At 41.0% G+C, this 19,237-nt stretch overlaps 1 protein-coding gene across 3 annotated transcripts in view; it reads left to right on the forward strand.

Moving 5' to 3' along the window:
- The window catches only part of evla (Enah/Vasp-like a), a 34,992-nt gene extending 17,529 nt beyond the window's left edge, over positions 1 to 17,463 (forward strand). For 2 of the 3 annotated variants that reach the window (XM_083903361.1, XM_083903360.1), the window contains exons 2-14: positions 4,034 to 4,202; positions 4,864 to 5,044; positions 10,302 to 10,359; positions 10,674 to 10,735; positions 11,570 to 12,511; positions 13,037 to 13,293; positions 14,034 to 14,149; positions 14,404 to 14,431; positions 14,695 to 14,734; positions 14,831 to 14,891; positions 16,239 to 16,296; positions 16,407 to 16,464; positions 16,559 to 17,463. In XM_083903361.1, coding sequence (XP_083759487.1) covers positions 4,034 to 4,202; positions 4,864 to 5,044; positions 10,302 to 10,359; positions 10,674 to 10,735; positions 11,570 to 12,511; positions 13,037 to 13,293; positions 14,034 to 14,149; positions 14,404 to 14,431; positions 14,695 to 14,734; positions 14,831 to 14,891; positions 16,239 to 16,296; positions 16,407 to 16,464; positions 16,559 to 16,596 — 2,068 coding nt within the window. In that variant the 3' untranslated portion in view covers positions 16,597 to 17,463. Of the gene's footprint in view, positions 1 to 4,033; positions 4,203 to 4,863; positions 5,045 to 6,158; positions 6,393 to 10,301; positions 10,360 to 10,673; positions 10,736 to 11,569; positions 12,512 to 13,036; positions 13,294 to 14,033; positions 14,150 to 14,403; positions 14,432 to 14,694; positions 14,735 to 14,830; positions 14,892 to 16,238; positions 16,297 to 16,406; positions 16,465 to 16,558 lie in introns of those variants that run through there. The other variant, XM_083903362.1, reaches the window with a different exon arrangement.
- Positions 17,464 to 19,237: the final 1,774 nt, after the last annotated feature.

Consider the following 19,237-nt stretch of genomic DNA (forward strand, 5'->3'; position numbering starts at 1 on the left):
TTATCTATTACTTAATTTTAATTTGTGTTTTGATGAGTTTGGATGACAGATGGCTATCGGACCAAGAGAGAGGTGTATTTGTGTATTATCTGTCAACCAAGATTTATAGGCTTCTGGTTTATACCGAGGCTTTCGATTGTTGTGTGAAAGCAGCACGGCTCTTTATTAAAAGGGTCAATTTCTGTTTAAAGTTTTAAACGCATATAATTAGAGTTGGTAACTTTGAGCACGCAACAATGAGTGATAGTGAATTTGACCTGTGCATTTAACCCAGGTGCAGGAGCGGGCAGCATCCGGGGATCAATGGGGGATTGTGTGCCTTGCTCAGGGCCACCCCAGCCCTTGGTTTTTCCCAGGATTGAACTGGCGTTCCCCCGGATTACGAGCACAATGACTTTCCTCTCGGCCATGGGCTCCTAAATATTGTCATACAGCTTAAGCAGAGAAGCCCAGACTTCCCTCTCCTCGGCCAATTTGTCCAGCTCTTCAGCGGGAATCCCGAGGCGTTCCCAGGCCAACTGAGAGTCATAGTCTCTCGAGCGAGTCCTGGGTCTTTCATTACTGCAGACGCTGCACCGATACGTCTGTCGACCTCCCGCTCCATCCTGCCCTCACTTGTTATTAAATCTTGTCTATTAAAAAGCAGTTAATTGGCGAGGATGAAGATGCAGCACAGAAGTGAAGCTGCTGCTTCATCTCTGTTGAGTTATTTATGGCCGTTCAGATGATGAAGTGAGAGGAAAACTGGCTGAAATCATGTTCTGCTGCAGTCCATGTGGGGGTGGTAGGGGTTTGTCTCGGGTGTCTCAGGTGTCTTGTCTTCCTCCTGCAGAGAGCTGTACATTGAAGAAAAGGTTGTCAGGAGGGAGGGGGGTGGTCACATGATGACATTTGAATGTTACTGGTATCCTGAGGGCCTTTGGAAACAAACCACAGACCTCCAAGTGGTTGCCACGTAGGCAGCGTCATGTATCAAACCATCGACTCATTTGCTTCCTCGTTATATTGTTGTTGTTGACAGATTTCTGCAGAGATGCCAAATTGTTATCCATCTCTCCAGTGTCTGAATGTAAAATTGAATAATTATTAGTGTACGATACCACTTTTTGGTGTCTGCCGATATTACAAACTCGTTTTAGACCGTTTCTGAATGTATGAAGCTCTTATGTATGTCATTTCAAAGACAATATTGTTCTCACAAAAAAGATAAAAGAAACAGCCCAAACATGACTCCGCTAAAATGCATTTGCCGCTGATTTTTGCAGTCGTCCTACAATTTTAAGGTTGTAAGTCCTTAAATTAATCAAGCATTTGAGGCTCTGTCACAATCAGTTTGGATTTTTATTGAAGCCTGGGCTGAAATTAGTTCTGGTTGTGCAACAGGGAAATTACTAATTTGCTACATAAAAAAATCTGTATTCACTCTCATTTCATTGATTTTTTAAAAATGTTTTTGGATAGTTCTGTACTGCCAGCGTGTGTAACAATGGGAATTGTTGTCGTTGTGCACGGACGTCTTAGAGTGACGGATCGGGAAGTGAAAGTCGGAGAGTTGTGTGTCAGTTCATACTATTTGAATAGATGAACTGAATAACAAATGTTATGTGTAACTTGCAAAGCCTTACAATATGTCCCACATTGTAAACAAAAACAAATTGAAAACATTTTGATCATGAATGAAAATACAATCTTACAAAATTGCCAGCAAAGAAAAAATAATCTAAGCAATTTTAGTTTCAGTTGGTTATCGTTTGTTTTTGTTTTTTTAACTCTAGTTTTCATTTTTCAGTTTCCGTTAACTATAATCACGTGGGGTCAGGGGTCACCTACAGTCCATGTTTGGCTCACTGTAAACGTCTCTAACCTCGTGTTATTGACAGGCAGTCGTTCTGTGATGTGATGAAGCCGCACACAGCAGCCGCCGAATGTGTCCCTATCGGCGGTTGGTTGACGTGCTTTCGCCGTCGCTGTGCATTCGTGTGACTTTTCATTTGCTTGCCACAAAACGAGCTCTCCAGCTGGTGATTCGCTCCCCGATCAAACGCTCCTGGGGTTTTTAACACAGTGTGTCATTACCCGACGCATAGTGCACACCCTTCTGCACTGATGCCCCCATGTAATAATAATGATGCCGCTGCACCGCAGTAAAGGCAGGGAGGGGTCGGGGAGTTTTACCAGGGTTGAGTTTTAGGTTGAGGTCTTGTAAATATGCATATGTGTGTGTGTGTGTGTGTGTGTGTGTGTGTGTGTGCAGGCTGTGAGGTTCCTGCAGTGGCAGCATGTGAGTGTTTATGTTAAAGTGGTCACTTGTAGTACTGACTGCAGAAAGGTGTGGCTGAGCTGTGACCCCCCTCAGCTCTCCAGATAATTACACAGCAACTCCGTTTCATTGGTTTTTCATACATCGACCACCTTCATATTTAACACGATGAGGGGAACGAGCAGCTTCTCTATAATAAGAGCTGCTGAATCTTGGTTTCTCTCCAGTTGCACAACTTATTTTTTCCCCTGGAGTTTTTTCTTTGGTACATTTTTTCTTCTTTAAAAAAAAAAAAAACCCTCAAACATGAGGTTGAACTTTGAAATTTCAACTTCTGTGGCGGATGGAAACATTTCGTTGTTACTTTCCATTTTGTCCGTCAGCGGAATCGGCTCCAGGTCTAAAAATAGGACTGCATGTACACAAATCCTGTGATTCCTGATTTTTTGCATCCTTTTCATGCTTAAATGTTTCACATTATCAAACAAATTTAAATATTAGACAAAGATAACCCAAGTAAACCCAAAATGCAGTTTTTAAGGGATGATTTTATTTATTAAAGAAAAATCTATCCAATTCTTACATGGCCCTATGTTAAAAAGTAATTGCCCCCTAAACCTAATAACTGGTTGTGCAGCAGCAACTGCAATTAATTGTTTGCGATATCTGGCATAATGACTCTTTCACATCACTGTGGAGGAATTTTGGCCCTCTCTTCTTTGCAGAATTGTTTAAATTTAGCCATATTGGATGGTTTCCAAGCATGAACTGCCTTTTTTAAAAGGTCATGCCACACCCAAGCCATTCAGAGGTGGACTTGCTGGTATGTTTTGGATCATTGTCCTGCTGCAGAACCCGAGTGCGCTTCGCTGCTGATTCTCCTTCAGGATTTTTTTTTTTGGTAGAGAACAGAATTCAAGCGAGTCGTCCAGGTCCTGAAGCAACAAAGCAGCCCCCACACTGTCACACTACCACTACCAACACCATGTTGTTCTTTTTCTGAAACGTTGTGTTTCTTTCACAAAAGTTGAACTTGTCAGTCCACAGAATATTGTTTAAAGATGTGTTTTGGCAAAAGTGAGACAAGCCGTTATGTTCTTTTCTTGGTCAGCAGTGGTTTTCACCTTGGAACTTTGCCATTTCTGCCCAGCCTCTTTCTTATGGTTGAGTCATGAACACTGACCTTAACTGAGGGAAGTGAGGCCTGCAGTTCTTTTAGATGTTGTTCTGGGTTCTTTTGTGACCTCTTGGATGAGTCGCTGGTAATTATTGTAGGCCGGCCACTCCTGGGAAGGTTCCCCACTGTTCCATGTTGTCTCTATTTGTGAATAATAACCCTCACCCAAAACTTGAGAGATGGCTTTGTGACGTTTTACGGACCGATGGATGTCAATGACTTTGCTTCTTATCTGTTCCTGAATTTCTTTAGATTGGTAATCAGTCTGGGGTCTGGCGAGTGAAACTGTACTCAGCTTTCCAAAAACCATATAGTAACCACAGTTACTATATGGTTTTTCACATAGGGCCATGTAGGTTGGGATAGTTTCACTTAAAAACTGAATTTTATGATTACTTGGGTTATAAAATAAGAAATCAGGAAGGGGAAAATACTTTTTCACAGCACTGTATGTTGTTTTTAATAGATATAGTCATTGGGTTTCTTGTTTATTCCCACGGAGAACAAGCTACATTGAGCGAGTGTCTTTCTGTCTCCACGTCTGAACACACAAATTTTGACACACATTTTCCGTTTTTGCTTCTCTCTGTGTCCAGTGAACAGAGTATCTGCCAGGCGCGGGCCTCTGTGATGGTCTACGATGACGCCAGTAAGAAGTGGGTGCCCATCAAGCCTGGGCAGCAGGGCTTCAGTCGCATCAACATCTACCACAACACTGCCAACAACACCTTCAGAGTGGTGGGCGTCAAACTGCAGGACCAGCAGGTGAGAAAACAGTCTGCGTGTGCCAGCTGCGTGTACCTGTCGATTATTTTCTCGAGTCAACGAATCAAAAATGTTGAAATGGTGGAAATGATGATCTCAAATGTCTTGTTTTGTCCACACGGCAAACATTAGTCAGCTTTTAATGATTTTAATTAGCAAAGAAACCAGAAAATAATCACATTTAAGGAGCTGAAAAATCTGAACGCTTGAAATAGTTGTCACTATAAAGGAAGGTACCAACTCTCCCTGGGGTCTGCAATATCCTCATAGTCATAAAGAATTATAAATATAGTAAAATACAGTCATGCTTTGTCATGGTTTCCTCCAAGAATATAGTACAACTGCAACTTTTAGTCTCTTCTAATTCCTTTTTCTCCCCTCTTTCTTTTACCTTTTCTATTTTAATGTTTTGATTAAACAGGTTGTATTATGCCTTGTATATGAAGACAGAGACCAGGAGCAGATATACTGTATATATAACAGTTGTTTGATGTTGCCGGTTTAGACGGGACATCATTGAATCAGTCATGACATGTTTATAGTCAGCTGATGATAAACCACGGAGTGAAGCACTTAATCAAAAGTTGTCAAATGTCTTTTCTAAAGAGTCTCTCATTATCAAATGCACATTAAATCGTAATAAATTATAATTTTTTCAAAGGTGGTGATCAACTACTCCATAGTGAAGGGCCTGAAGTACAACCAGGCCACCCCGACCTTCCATCAGTGGCGTGACGCTCGCCAGGTCTATGGGCTGAACTTTGCCAGTAAGGAGGAGGCCACCACCTTCTCCAACGCCATGCTCTTTGCCCTCAATGTCCTCAGCTCACCTGACAGTGGAGGTAAAGACCTTTTTTTGTTTTCTTTTTTACATATGCACTAAATGCATCTTTGCATTATCGTTCCTTGTTTGCATTTCCGGGTTTTTCACCCACAGTCCCAAAACGTGCAGATTTGGAGATTAGGTAAAGTGGACTAAATTCTAAATTGACTGTAGGTCTGAGTGTGAGATTTGGATGGTGGATGGCCCTATGTCGGCTGAGATTGGCACAGCACCCCCCCGTGACCCTCATGTGGAGGATAGAGCGGTAAAAAGTGAATGGATGGATGTCTTCTGAAGCAATGATGTCCTGATTTACACTTGACTCCCTCTCAGGCCCCACGTGGTTATTCTGAGACATTCTCCGAATGTTTCAGGGAGTCACGTTTAACGGTTCGTCTCTGCTGAGAAATGGGGGGGTGGAAGTTTGTTTTTAAGTCGGCAGCTTGAGTTTTTAGACCCGCTGTTATATCACAGTCAATCACAGGTGTCATGTATACGAGTAATATGAGTTTATGTCCACTTATTGGACCTGACTCTCTTAATCAGGATGGAAAACATAGACGGTAGAAGCCTAGAAGATAAAATAACCTAAACTGTTGATTGCACAGTGTGTCCACATTAATGAGCTTCAATTAAATCTCTGTGATTTCTTATCTGAGCTGTACTCCCCTCTGCTGGTTAATATCATGCACTACAACTGCACTCTGGATACTCAGCCAAACAGTAGCAGTCAGTTATTTAAAGATTTGTTTTATATGTTCAGAAGGTCTTACTTTAGTCGACAGCTGTGTTTGAGTCGTAACAGACGACGCTGCCATGTGAACAAATGCGCGTTATCTTCGCGTTGTGTCGCGTTTGAAGCACTCTTTTCAAAGTACAACATAATAACGTATAGATTTTCACTTGCTAAAATGCATTCAAAGTGAACGTGACGTCTACTTTTAAGTCACTTCTGAGCAGCAGCTCTGGTTACGAGCTACTTATAAGTTGTGTGTGAGAATATCTGCTTGTTTAACGGTGCTGTCATCCCATCCCTTCCCTTCCTTGTGACTCTCCTCTCGGTGGCTAAAATATCCCCGTTTGCAGCCTTAATGTCGTAACCTCTTGTCCTCACATGGCAACCCGACGTTGTTTTTCGGGGGTCTGTTTTGGATGTCCGGGGATCGTGGGCATCCGTCGTCGAAAAAGTTTCACCTATTTATCCTATTTCATATAGAAAGTAAGGCTTGTTTGTGTGGCAGTGCAGTGAACAGGGCTTGGAAACAGCTGGTAAACGCTGGATACTTTAGCAGAGTTTCTCACGATGTTGACTCCAGAGATTTCACCTGGTGTCCTCAGGCGAGTGTCTTCAACCGTCATCCTTCTGAGTAAGTGTTGTGCCGCAGAGGAAAAAGCCATTTCCGTAGTAACAGGCTGCATGGCAAATGGAGGGAAGGAGGGAGAGAGCTTTGGTCCTTTTCAGTTTAAAAATCGATGGTCGTAGCAGAAGATTTTGATTTTTTTTTTTAACTAAATATCTAACTAAGCTAAATATAAGTTGTGGATTTAGCTTAAAGACATTGTAATAAACGATACTAAACAAATATGTAGTTTAGCAACTGATTAAGAAACGGAAGAAATACTTTGCAGCTATGGCTGCAGTGACCGATTTCAGTCGATTAGTAGTTTCTTTTTTGTTTTAATAATGAAAACTAGCTCCATATAACAAAGAAATCATTACAAATTGTTTATTTCTGGAAGAACATTATCATTTCAAGGTTTAATTAACACCAACTTAACCACCTTAAAACCACCAACCAGCAAACAGGGGGAGCAAACCTCTCAAAATAGACAGTTGGCATAACAGCTAAATAAATGACACTTTTCTATTATATATATTCACTATATATTTAAAATCCTAGAGACTGCATGAAGCTGTTCATGTGCATGTACAGATCATCACAGTCCCTGCTCAGTCACCACAAGAGTTGACCTCACACTCCATCACTTCCGGTTGACTTTCCCTCAGCGACTGTGGCTTTACATAAATTTGTTTTCGGCATTCGTAAAAGTGTTTCACAAATTGTTAATTGTTATTATATAAATATGTTTGTACCAACCTTTTAAATGTGTCTCGGCTCTTGTAAAATTGTTTCACACTGCATTGAAAGTGTTTTTAATGAAGCTGCTGAACAGATTGTGTTCATCTGTGTCTTTTAAAGAGGCAGATGTTTGTATTTTAGCATCAAACTGCATAGAACAGTAGGGAGGAATAACTGATATTTCTTTGACTACATGAAGCAAGCTCACACACATATGCTCACATCCCTAACTGCCTCCTGAGATCCAGTTTACAAGTCTGATCAGGCCCTCTGGTCCCCTGAGCTTCCCGTTCATCTTTGCCCTTCGTCATGGCAACAACCAAAAGCCCTGCACCGTGCATCATGTCAACTGTAGGACCACAAATTTCCCGATGTACACGGATACACATTTGAGCAATTATTCAAATTCCCATAAGTCCAGATTGGTAATGCTACTGATTTAAAAAGCAAAGTAGTATTTTTCTTAACGCTCGAAATGTTTAGAGTGCAGCAAATTATTGCCACGCACCGTGAGTTCACTGGAGAGTCGGGGAGCGAGGGGAAGACCACCAGACAGGTCAGCGACGGTAGAATGAATCAGTGCCGTTATCAGCAAGCTCATTCATCCGCTGCCTGGTGACAGTAATCACCTTTTTAGATGTGGACAAACGAGGGTAAGGCCTGCAGACAGGATGTGTACATAAAAAAAGAAGAAAAATATGAAAAAATCTGTGGAGGAATTATCCATGTTCTCATAACGTAAAGACTTCATTCTCGTAATATTACGAGTATTAAGTCTTCATGTTATGAGAATAGTCGTTTTCTTTTTCCTAATAATATTATGACTTTATTGTCATAATATTAAGACTTTATTCTCATAACATTACGACTTTATTCTCAAAATATTAAGACTTTATTCTCATAACATTACGACTTTATTCTCAAAATATTAAGACTTTATTATCTTAATATTAAGACTTTATTCTCATAACATTACGACTTTATTCTCAAAATATTAAGACTTTATTCTCATAACATTATGGCTTTATTCTCAAAATATTCAGACTTTATTCTCGAAATATTTTTTTTTCTTTTTAGTTTGGCCCTAATACTCCACTGTAGCATACCAATCCAATTTTATTTATAAAGCACATTTAAAAAAAAAAAAAAAAACGCAGCTGATCAAAGTGCTGTACAGTAGTATAAAACATAATAATATAAATAAATATGATGGAATGAAAATAACTAAGCAGACAAAAATAAAAACATACAAAGTAGGAGCCTGTCTAATGTGTAAATGTAAAAATATGGACCTCTACCAGTGCTCACAGCTCGGCCTCTTGCTGCCCCCCCTCTCTCTCCAGACACAGTGAACGGAAATATCACTCATGGGTGCTGTGCTGTGGAAGTCAGCGTGGGTTGTTGAAGTTTAAAGACTGGTATTCCGGTGATATGTGATAAGTGCTGCCTGCCTGACGCTCCCCGTTAATAGAATGAGGCGCTAAAAACTCCCATCACTGGGAGGGGGGAGGTGTCTGTAGTTGGTCAACAACAAGTGAAGTGCTAAACTGAGATGGTATGATGTTGATTATTACACCAGGTGTTGACGTGCGTTAAACCCAGCCCGCACTGATGAGTTACGTTTTGTCGATGGGATTTTATGACTCACTATACACACACCTTGGATTTCTTCTCCTTTTCTTTTTTTTCCAAACCCTTTTTTATTGAGTTTACACAGCAAACAATAACACACACAACACACACCCCCACAGGAGCGCCACAGGGATACCGAACACAGGGTTTTTTTTTGTTTTGTTTCTTTTAAATGTCAATTGCAGTCTGTTAGACCAGTGATCACTGATTCACAGGAAGTACTTCAAAACAAAAGCCAGAAAGAACAGGTTTCATTAACAAATTAAAAGCTCACGGGAAGTTATCAATATTATTATAAAATACAACTTTCAAGCATCATTTTACGTGGATCTTTCTTCATTATTGCCTTGAGAATCTCAGTGATTATTATTTGACACTTAATACAGAGCGGAGAGAAGGATGTTTTATGTTATTCTTATGTTTGAATTATGAGCCTTTACATGCTGGATCTCCTCCTCCTCTGTGTTTCTGTTTTTCGTCCCCACCCTCTCTCAAACTCTTTCTCCTGCTGTGGTTTACACTCGAGATTCCTGTGGCTGGCAACATGTTGAGCAAATTACTTTATAAACAGATTGTTTGCACTGTGGGGCAAAAGTCACAGCAGCCTGGCCGCTGTTTGCACTTCTGTTCTAAATGTTTTTACACGGATGCCTGTCCATAAAAGCAATATATTTTAGAGATAGTACAAAAACTTTAATGTTATTGTTTTATTTGCCAAATGAAGAGCTGAATTCACCTTTTCATTCCCACATTTGAGTCAGAAATGAATCATTCAACCACTACAACTTTTTTTTTTCTGTTGAGGAATGCAAGTAAATAATAACTATAACGTAAAACTATACATGGATTAAAATGCACAAGTATCAATTAAAAAAATAAGGGTTAATAAAACAGGTTTTTCTTGTTTAGGCCTGTTCTGAAACGTAGGGGATACTGGGAAACGGGAAAGACGGGTACATAACAAACGCAGCGACAGAGAGACAACACGCACACACACACACACATACACATACAAGTAGAAACAACAAAAGCTGAATCAGCAGCAGCTCCTTATTGTCAGTTACTGTATGTAGTAAACAAGAGTTGTACTGACAGAGTGAAAACAGTAAAGTGGAAAACAAACGCCTGGGGCTGGAATAAAAGCAGTGAAACTGAATTCTGTAAGTGATAGAGGGATTATGGAAGAAGACTTTAGAATTAGGGACAGAAATGAAAGAACTGAAGAGGAGAGGTTGAAGAAAGACCAGCGTGGAGGAGGAGAGAGGAAACACTGTGTAGACGTGGAGGCATTGGGTTTTTATGACACAATACTTATTGTGACCTTTTTGAATCTTGCTCCTGACAAATACTCCATATTACAAAAAAAAACTAAACTACTAAAAACGAGGAAAACCTTCCCCAAAAAACAAATTAAAACAAACTATTTTTTAAATGCCCTCACTCATCATAAATTGTCTTTACAATCCTCAATTAAAGTTCACAGTCAAAGGCTTTTAAGAGTTGGTTACTTGGAGTTTTGCATTTATGTGGTGGATTTATTATTATTATTTTGTCGTCTTCCAGGTCCAGTCGTTCAGCGCCAAAATGGGCCGTCCTCGGACGACAATGAGGCACAACGAAGGTATAATTTCCCCCCCGACCGTCTTCGCTTAACATCACTTAACATGACACACATACATACTGTAATTAAAACACAAGTTATACGGAATAATTTAAAAATGCCCAGTATGTGAATTACTGAGATATTTCCTGGATATTACTTTCAATGTATCCTAATTACCACAGCGTTTTTTAAACAATTTTCATTTTAAATAATTCTAACACCGCACATTACAAGCATCCTGATCCGTCATCAAGTGTCCTGATGACGGCGTTGTACACGGAGGGTCACTTTTAAGATTTTTAAGAACAACACGACGTCCTTGCGTTTCATAGGATGATGGAGCAACATCAGATGCAGGCGCACAAGGAGAGGGAGCGGCGGACGTCTGGATCAGGTGAGGCCTAAACAAACATTCCCACACCCACTGAATGCACTCGCACACAACGCTGGTCTGGACACCGAACTGAGTTGAAGGCAGCAGATTCTACGAGCGACACACACACACGCACACTTTAAACAAACCTGCGGTCGACTCTCGATGTCATATATGGATATTTGATCGGGGTTTGTTTTTTTTAAACGGTGCAGGTGTCGGGGTCAGACAAAGCTCACAGTTTGTTTCCAAAGCAAAGCGGTGATGTCGTCATTAATAATTACCCGAGCTTTCAAACCCTGGCTTCCCCAGTGTTGTTTGTGTAAGTGTTTCCCACCTTTTAGTTGTTGACCAGCGCTCCCCGGTCTGTATGCCTTTACTTTTATGCTTTTTTTTTTTCTTTTTATCATTTGATTCATACACACATATAAATGTTCAAGTCTGCCTCTAAAGACACACAGAGACTTAAACATCCTCTCCTTTGTCCCTGCAATATCAGCACCCACCCGTCCCTGCAACATGCTGCCACTGCCATCTCTCTCTTCCAGCTATTTGTTGGAGGGAAAACGCCATATGCTCTCTGATCATGGCTCAGTCATGTTTGCATTCTGCTGCTTGTTCTTTTTTATGATGATTTTGATTCTTTCTTATTTGCTTATTATTGCTTCCGTGTTTTGGATTGCTCCTGATTTTTTTCATCTTTTTACTTGCTTGGTTTATCAGTTGATTGCTTTTCATTCTTCTCACGTTTTTCTCTTTTCTGTTTTCCTTTGTTTGTTGCCCTCCTTCGTCCTCCTCTTCGTCTGCATCTCTCTCTCTCTCTCTCTCTCTCTCTCTCCTCTCTGTCCGCCACAGTCGTTTCCACTCTCCAATATAAAGTCTCCACTCCTCCCATCCACCCAGACACTCCTCCCGAGTACAGACAGTACAGAGCTAGCACACTGCCACCTTCCTACGTCCGCGTGGCCGCCTCCTCCTCTCCTCCCTCCTCCACCTCCTCCTCTCCTTCTCAGGAGAGAGAGGCAGCTAAGGCCCAGCTCTCCTCACAGCTCTCCACCTCGCTCGCCTCAGCTTTTTCCCCAGTCCAGGGAGGAGTGATCACCCAGGGCCGCCAGGTCCGTCATATCCCCCTTTCTCCTCCCACAGCTGCTCGCCACCTCCTTCTGCATCAACAACAACAACAAGAAATCATGCTCCCCCCGAAACATGGCACCTGGTCCGCCTCTCATTTGCAGCAAATGTACGCCCAGCTGCCCCCCTCCTCCTCCCCACCCATCATGATGGCGATGCCCGTGAAACAGGGTTTGCCTCCGCAGCCCATTCTCCCGGTGGCTCACCCCCTCCAGCCCCCGAGCACCAGGATGAAGCCGCCGCCGCCCCACGACCAAGGCGCCATGACCGTCCCTCACCAGTTCGTCCAGCACCACCCGTCCACCCACGCTCAGTCCAACGGCCAGCCGGACGAATCCTACTCTCCTCATTCTCAGCATCTTCCACGTGCTCCCCAGCCCTGCGAGGGCGTCCCCCAGCCTCCCCTCGCAGCTCCCCAGCCCCAGTACCCACCCGCCTTTCACTCTCAGCAGCATCTGCAACAGCCACCACCACAAGTTCAACCACATCAGCAGCAGGTGTACCAGCAGCAGGTGTACCAGCACCACCAGCAGCAGCAGCAGCAGCAGGCCCAACCCCACACCATCACTTCCTCCTCGCCCCCCACTTGCACTGCAATATCGGACGGGGGATCGCCCAAGAAGACCCCCTCCCCCGTCCCCCAGCAGGCCCCTGTGGCCATCAGCAGTAAGTATGAGGAGGAGAGAGGAGGAGGTGGTCTCTCAACAAGAGGGACACGACATATTATAGTATATATATGTTATGTATGTGCTTGTGTGTGTGAAAGGTGAGTCTCTAATGTACGCATCATTGTTCTACAGGTGCATGTGCACACAATACATGAAGCCATAAAGCCACACAACTTTACCCACACGAGTGTTTAACAAACAAATTTCTGTTCCGGTATATGAGGATTGTTTGCATAGTGATCAGAACACGCCCAGTTGCAGTTACATAAAAACATAGTGTGAGAGAGTGAGGCTAATCCACAGCAGAAGGAAAAACCTGTATGTGTTGTGTGCAGTACCTACTGTGTAAATTAATATTATTTAATAAATTAATACATTTCCAACATTTGAAATCCTTCAAATGAGTCGCACTGAGCAGCAACCAGGTGTCAAACGGTGAGCGTGTGCATCTTCTTCCAAAGAGCGTGAGACGGTTCAATAAAGTGAGCAGCCATTGACAGATCTGTGATTCTGCTCCTCCCAGGCCCCCCTGTCTCTGCAGGTCACCCTGCCATGCTCTCTGTGGCGCCTCCTCCCGCTGTAGCTCCAGCTCCCCTCGCTGGGCCTCCAGCGCCACCTCCGCCACCGGGTCCACCGCCTCCGATGGCGGTGCCCCCACCCATGCCCCCTCCGCTGCCCACCTGCGGGGGGCCTCCTGGGGGTCCACCAGGAGCCCAGCACCAACAACCCTCAGGACTGGCTGCAGCGTTGGCTGGAGCCAAACTACGGAAAGTACATAGGGTAAGGAGGTGTAGATTCAGTGTTATGCCGCCTTTCCACTCCATGGTTTGGTTGGTTTTCCATTACAATATAGTACCTCCTCACTTTTATATGTGACACACAAACTAGTGACTTGTAAAGCAGTTGTTTTCGATGTTACTGAATCATTAGAATCAGATCATTTAACCCTTTAACACCGAGTGTAATCGCAGACGGCACATTTGCTCAAGCGCACTTTACCGTACATTACCGTAGCTTGCATTACAGTTTGGAAAAATGTCCAAGGGTTTCTGAAAGCTGAGAAGTTGCACGTCAAAGCCAATGTGTGGTTATTGCGGTAATTTCACTCGTGCTTAGAGCTATAGCTTTTTTCATGATTAAAGCAAGATTTCTGATTGTTTTAGCTTCTTAAATGTGAATATTTTCTCCGTTTCTTTGCTCCACATAACAAAGAAATAATTAAAACTGAATCATTTTAGTTTGTGGACAAAAAATGTCCAGGTTTGACAAACACTGATCAACGTTTTTTTAACATTTTATGGAGTTGCAGCTCTACTCGTGCGGTGACCTGTTTTTGCACCTTGAGACAAAGACTCAAACATGAATCTTAATTTAAATGTGTTTTATACTGTTCAAATTTAAAATGTTTGGTTTTGGCCCTTTTATTTGGTCAAAATAAGCAAAAACAAACGTCCAGACGGACATTTTGAGGCTTAGGTGTTAAGGGGAACCAAAACTAATGTTTCTAATGTTCTCCCCAGGATGAAAGCAGTCCGCCCGGCTCCAGTGGCAAAAGTGACTCCAACCGGTCTAGTGGTGGCAGTGGTGGTGGTGGGGAGGGACTGATGCAAGAGATGAATGCCTTACTAGCTCGCAGGTCAAACAGCCACACCCATATATGCACTTTCCCCTTTTTCATCATCATAGACAAACACATAAAAAAGCCTATTACCCAATTTTCATTTGTTTTTACTCTTCCTGTTTTCAACTGTTTTTTGTTTTTTTTATTGATCTCCAACAGGAAATTTGCTCTTGTGATGAAATGCTTTCAAATGTCCTGTCGACGTTACATTCTCTGTGTTGTGTTTCTCTCACTGTTTGCTCGTGTGCTCACTCTGCCCTCTCTCACAGACGGAAAGCTTCAGAGAAACCTGATGAAGTAAGTTTACGTAAAATTCAAACGTTAGCGTAGGCTGAAGCCGAAGCTTATTAGGCATTAACACAAGATCACAGTCTTGGTATTCTATGGTTTTGTGCTCTTGAAGCATTAGTCGTGATTGGCTACACAAAACTGCATGAGCTTTATGTTGAGATCACACGATATTAACACTTTAATAGTAAAATACAGCAAGGTTTAGTTTTCACTTGGACTCCAAACTTCCAGTAAAAGAGGTTGTAACCACTTTCTTTTACTCCTTCTAGGACGACTCCGGTGGTCGGGGATCAGGTCAGAACTCAACAGGTACACACCAGGTTTTTATACTATTTATATATATTTATATAACGCACTATATAATGCATCGTAAGCATCTAAGATTGCTAATGTCCTCCTCATTAGATGCTGTGAAGAAGCCATGGGAGCGATCCAACTCTGCAGAAAAGTCCTCACTCGTGTCCAGGTGTGAAAGGAAATATAATAGGGAGCCGCTGATATTTAAGGCCCACCCATATTTAAGACACACTTTTAGGAGAGTTTACTGTTGGACTTTGAGAATACGACCAATAAGTATGTTCCTATAAGTGTTCTCCGAGCTTACTGCAAAACAGCAGTGTCTGCCTAGCTATAGGCTATTCCTCCAATAGACAAAGTGCAGGCTAGACACAATACATAATACACTATACACAAAGGACCTGGTATTCTGTGTTCGGCTGGTATGGGTGATGAGCAAATGTAGCTCTGAGACACTGAATTTTACCATTACAGCAGTTTGATCGGGAATGGTGTTTTGATTTTTCTAAGCATTTCAAGTTACCATGGCGATAAAAATCCTATTTCCACATACACGTGAATGGGAAACGGTTTAAAAAATTATTTAATCACAGCCCACTTCGGAGCCTCACAGTGTCGTCATACCTTAACGTAGAGACTTGGTTAAAACTTTCAACGGGTCACAAGACTTGAGACTTTTCTCAGCTAAATCATAGTTTTGATACTTATTACGGTTTTTAAACAATCACAGTTTAAGTTTTGTATTTTTTTTTTTTTGGACGTCTTCAGATTTAATAATGAAAATAATCACGAAAATCTCTAAACAAACTCTTCTTCTGCCCACAATTTCCAACCTACACTGACAATTTGATATAAAAACATTGCTATGGTTGTTGTCTAGCCCTGTGTGTTGTTTCAGTACATTAAAGTCACATAAAAGCATAGAGAGTTCTGGTCAAACCTCCCATTGACTCCCATGTTAAAACTCAGCTTATTTGTTTTTTTTTTTGTTTTTTTTTTTTTTAAATGAAGACGAGGGTGATATTAAAACTGTAATTTCTCTGTCAATTCACACCCGCTCTTCACAAATTTAAATGTGGGAGCTCCTTAAAGCCTCCTGACTCTCTCACAAACTAAAATGTAATCTGTATGATCAACCGTTCTTGAAATATGACAACTTTAAATACCTTGCTTTCTCTGTTTTTCACCTGTTTTTGGCTGTTAGAAACAGGTGTTTGGAAGCATGGAAGGGAAGGGGCTTATGAATCCCTCTCTCTCTCTCTCCCAAGATTTAAAGGTTGATTCCACAAAAATACTACTTTGTCTAAATGTTTTAAAGTTTTAAAGGTTCAATCCACCCAAGATAGTTCATTTTTAAACACTGGACCTTTAACCACTAGGATTTCACAGTAAATCTCTTCTCGTGCACCACAGGCACTGATATTAAAAAGAAAAACGAGTAAAACCGGGGGTTAAGTTGCAGTTCGCCATCTTCTACTCGCTATGTAACGATATCATTTTCGGGTTTGTGTTGCAGAGTGAGGCCAATTGGCAGCACTAGTGAATCAGACACAGAGTTTGACAGGATGAAACAGGTCGGTATCATTTTGCACCCTATTGTCACATCAATTATCTGTTGAGCTGAGATGATCTTTCACACCCTGTGTTGTTGGAAAAAGACTCACGTGCAGGTTTTGTTCGGCAGGAAATTTTGGACGAAGTTGTACGTGAATTGCATAAGGTGAAAGATGAAATAATTAATGGTAAGAACATGTTTTTTGTATTTAAAAAAAAACAAAAAACAGCCGACCACATTGCTGTGGACGCCTTTTTAACGCCGCTTTCTCATCTTTGCAGCCATCAGACAAGAAATTGGCAGAATCAGTACGTCCTAATCTCACCCGAGCAACGGCAGGAGGGAGAGCGAGGGGGAGGAGCTAGAGGAGGATGGACATGCAGATGCACCGACGCACGAGGACCAAGGAATGTTCTCTCAATGTTTCTGTGACCATCGCAAATACGAGACGACGCAAGTTGCAGAGATGTTGTGCCAACATTTGAGTCTGCAGCAGGTGGAGGAAGAGAAATGGACGGAGAAAGAACGATGAAAGGACTGATGAACTCAGCAGGGGAGAAGAAAACGTGCAGATGAAAGAATGGAGGGGATGGACAGACATTTGTGCCGAGTTTGGTGTTGTGTTCCTCTCTGTGCACCTACGATAGACTCAGTCAGCCCAGTGTTGCAGCTCTTTGTTCTCTGTTCAGTCTTAAAAGAAGATTTTTGTTTTCTAAGTTTTTACTGTTTTATTATTATTATTATTATTATTTAAAAAAGAAAAAAAAAACTGTGGTGACGATGCTGTTGACAACGATGAGTATTTTACTATTATAGAAGGAAAAAAGGAACCTTGCACACCATTTATGTCCACTACTTAATTTCCGTTCTTCTTCTTTATTTTAATTCACTTTTTTTCACTATTTGATGACAACAAGCACAATATGGGCAAAAATGGTGCTGCAGACTCACCTGCCCACAACCGGCGTATTATTTAAAAAAAAAAAAAAACAACAACAATGTACCTTGTTCATACTGGTGTTGTGTGTCCTTTTCTCTCCTGGGATAATGGAAACGTGTTTGAACGACAATTAGCCCGCTGAAATTACCTCTTTCCTCCATTCAAAGCGTAAAAGGAAGAGAAATGAGTGAAGGATTTAGAGATAGATTCGAGAGATGATTGAAAATTTTTGGGGGGGGGGGGGGTCATCGTTCATAAAACAGCCCGTAAGCTGTAAATGTGCCACCTGGATTTTTACATAGATGTTAAACAATGTAGTATCTGTTTAGTCATCCTATGCTTTGTGAAGCCACCAAGTATGCATGAAACCTCCCGTCTCCAATATGAATTTTTCATTTGATTTTTAACAAACAAACAAAAAAATGAGTACTAAAAGGTGGTGCATTTATTGTGGTGGTTTGTTTCCATGAAGATTCCCCCCCCCTGTCAATAATAATAATAATATATGAAATGTTGGTCTTGATAATGGTAGCAATGTGATTTTAAAATACATAAATAAAGGAGGGTTGTTGCTCGGGCAATAATGGAAATGTGACCTAGGAAAGAATGTGCAGAAAGTGACTGGTAGGTCGTATATGATGGTAGTTAAATGTGTCTTTGCAGGAAGAGTTTGGTCGAATATCGGTTGTTGCGTTCTATCCACTCTGTCCGCTCTCGACTACGTTCTGATTTAAAAAAAAAAAAAAAAAAAAACTACAAAAAAAAAACGTTGGAAGTAAACTCATTCAAACTGAAAACTACGTGTGTGTGTGTGTGTGCCTCATATCTGAGGAAGTGCTTGTGTTTTTTGTGCAGTGGTCGGGGATCAGGTCGCAACTCAACAGGTACCCAACCATTTTATCCAGGTGGTAGTTTTTATACTTCATATATAAAACACACACTATATAATGCATCTTAAGATATACATACATTCTAAGATTGCTACTGTCCTCCTCACTAGATGCTGTGAAGAAGCCGTGGGAGAGATCCAACTCTACAGAAAAGTCCTCACTGGTGTCCAGGTTTGAAGGGAAACTCCAATTTAATGGGGAGCCTCTGACATTTAAGGCTAACAGTGTGTCATTTTTAGGACACAAGCAACACATATGTTCTTATAAGTGTGTAATCACTTTGAAATGAAAAGCTAGGATTTCGTAGCATTAGAATAAACCCTTAATGCGTTTCTTTAAGCGCTTTCTTTTGGGTACGACAGGAGTATTAGGGCCGAACTGAAGAGAGGAAAGAAATGTAATCTTTCGAGAATAAAATCGTAATTTTAAGATACTAAACTCGTAATACTATTAAATGTATTGTTATTAAATGGCAGCAGCACACAGACTCTCCACAATAGAGATGGTTTTCTCCAAGTATGTGTGATTCTTTCTTCCAAACAGACTTCGTTTTTTTTTTGCATGATTTTTTTCAAAGTCCTGATGTTAAAGATTATGCATTGCTGATGTGACTAAAAATATGAAGTATTTCTTTATTTGTGAAGTCTGGGATGAAGCATAAACCAAAAAGTAATTTCACAAAATGCTTTGTGTTCCTATCTGAGATTTTGCGTGAATATTAATTGCGACTTTATTCTCATAAAATGACTTCATTCTTGAAAGATTATTACTTTAGATTATTAGATTAGATTATTACTTTACTTTACTCTCACGATATTAAGACTTTATTCTGCTAATATTACTTTATTCTCATAATATTAAGACTTTATTCTGCTATTATTTTATTCTCATAATATTAAGACATTATTCTCATAAGACTTTTTTCACATATTAAGACTTTATTCTCATAATATGACTTTATTCTCATAATATTGAAACCTTAATCTCATAATATTAAGACTTCATTCTCATAACATAACTTTATTCTCATAATATCAAGACTATTTTCATAACGTTACTGTAGTCTCATAATAATGCAACTTTATTCTCATAATATGACTTTATTCTCATAATATTAAGACTTTATTCTC

The sequence above is a fragment of the Microchirus variegatus genome (genome assembly GCF_963457635.1).
Source record: "Microchirus variegatus genome assembly, chromosome: 2".
In the NCBI taxonomy this organism is placed as follows: domain Eukaryota; kingdom Metazoa; phylum Chordata; class Actinopteri; order Pleuronectiformes; family Soleidae; genus Microchirus; species Microchirus variegatus.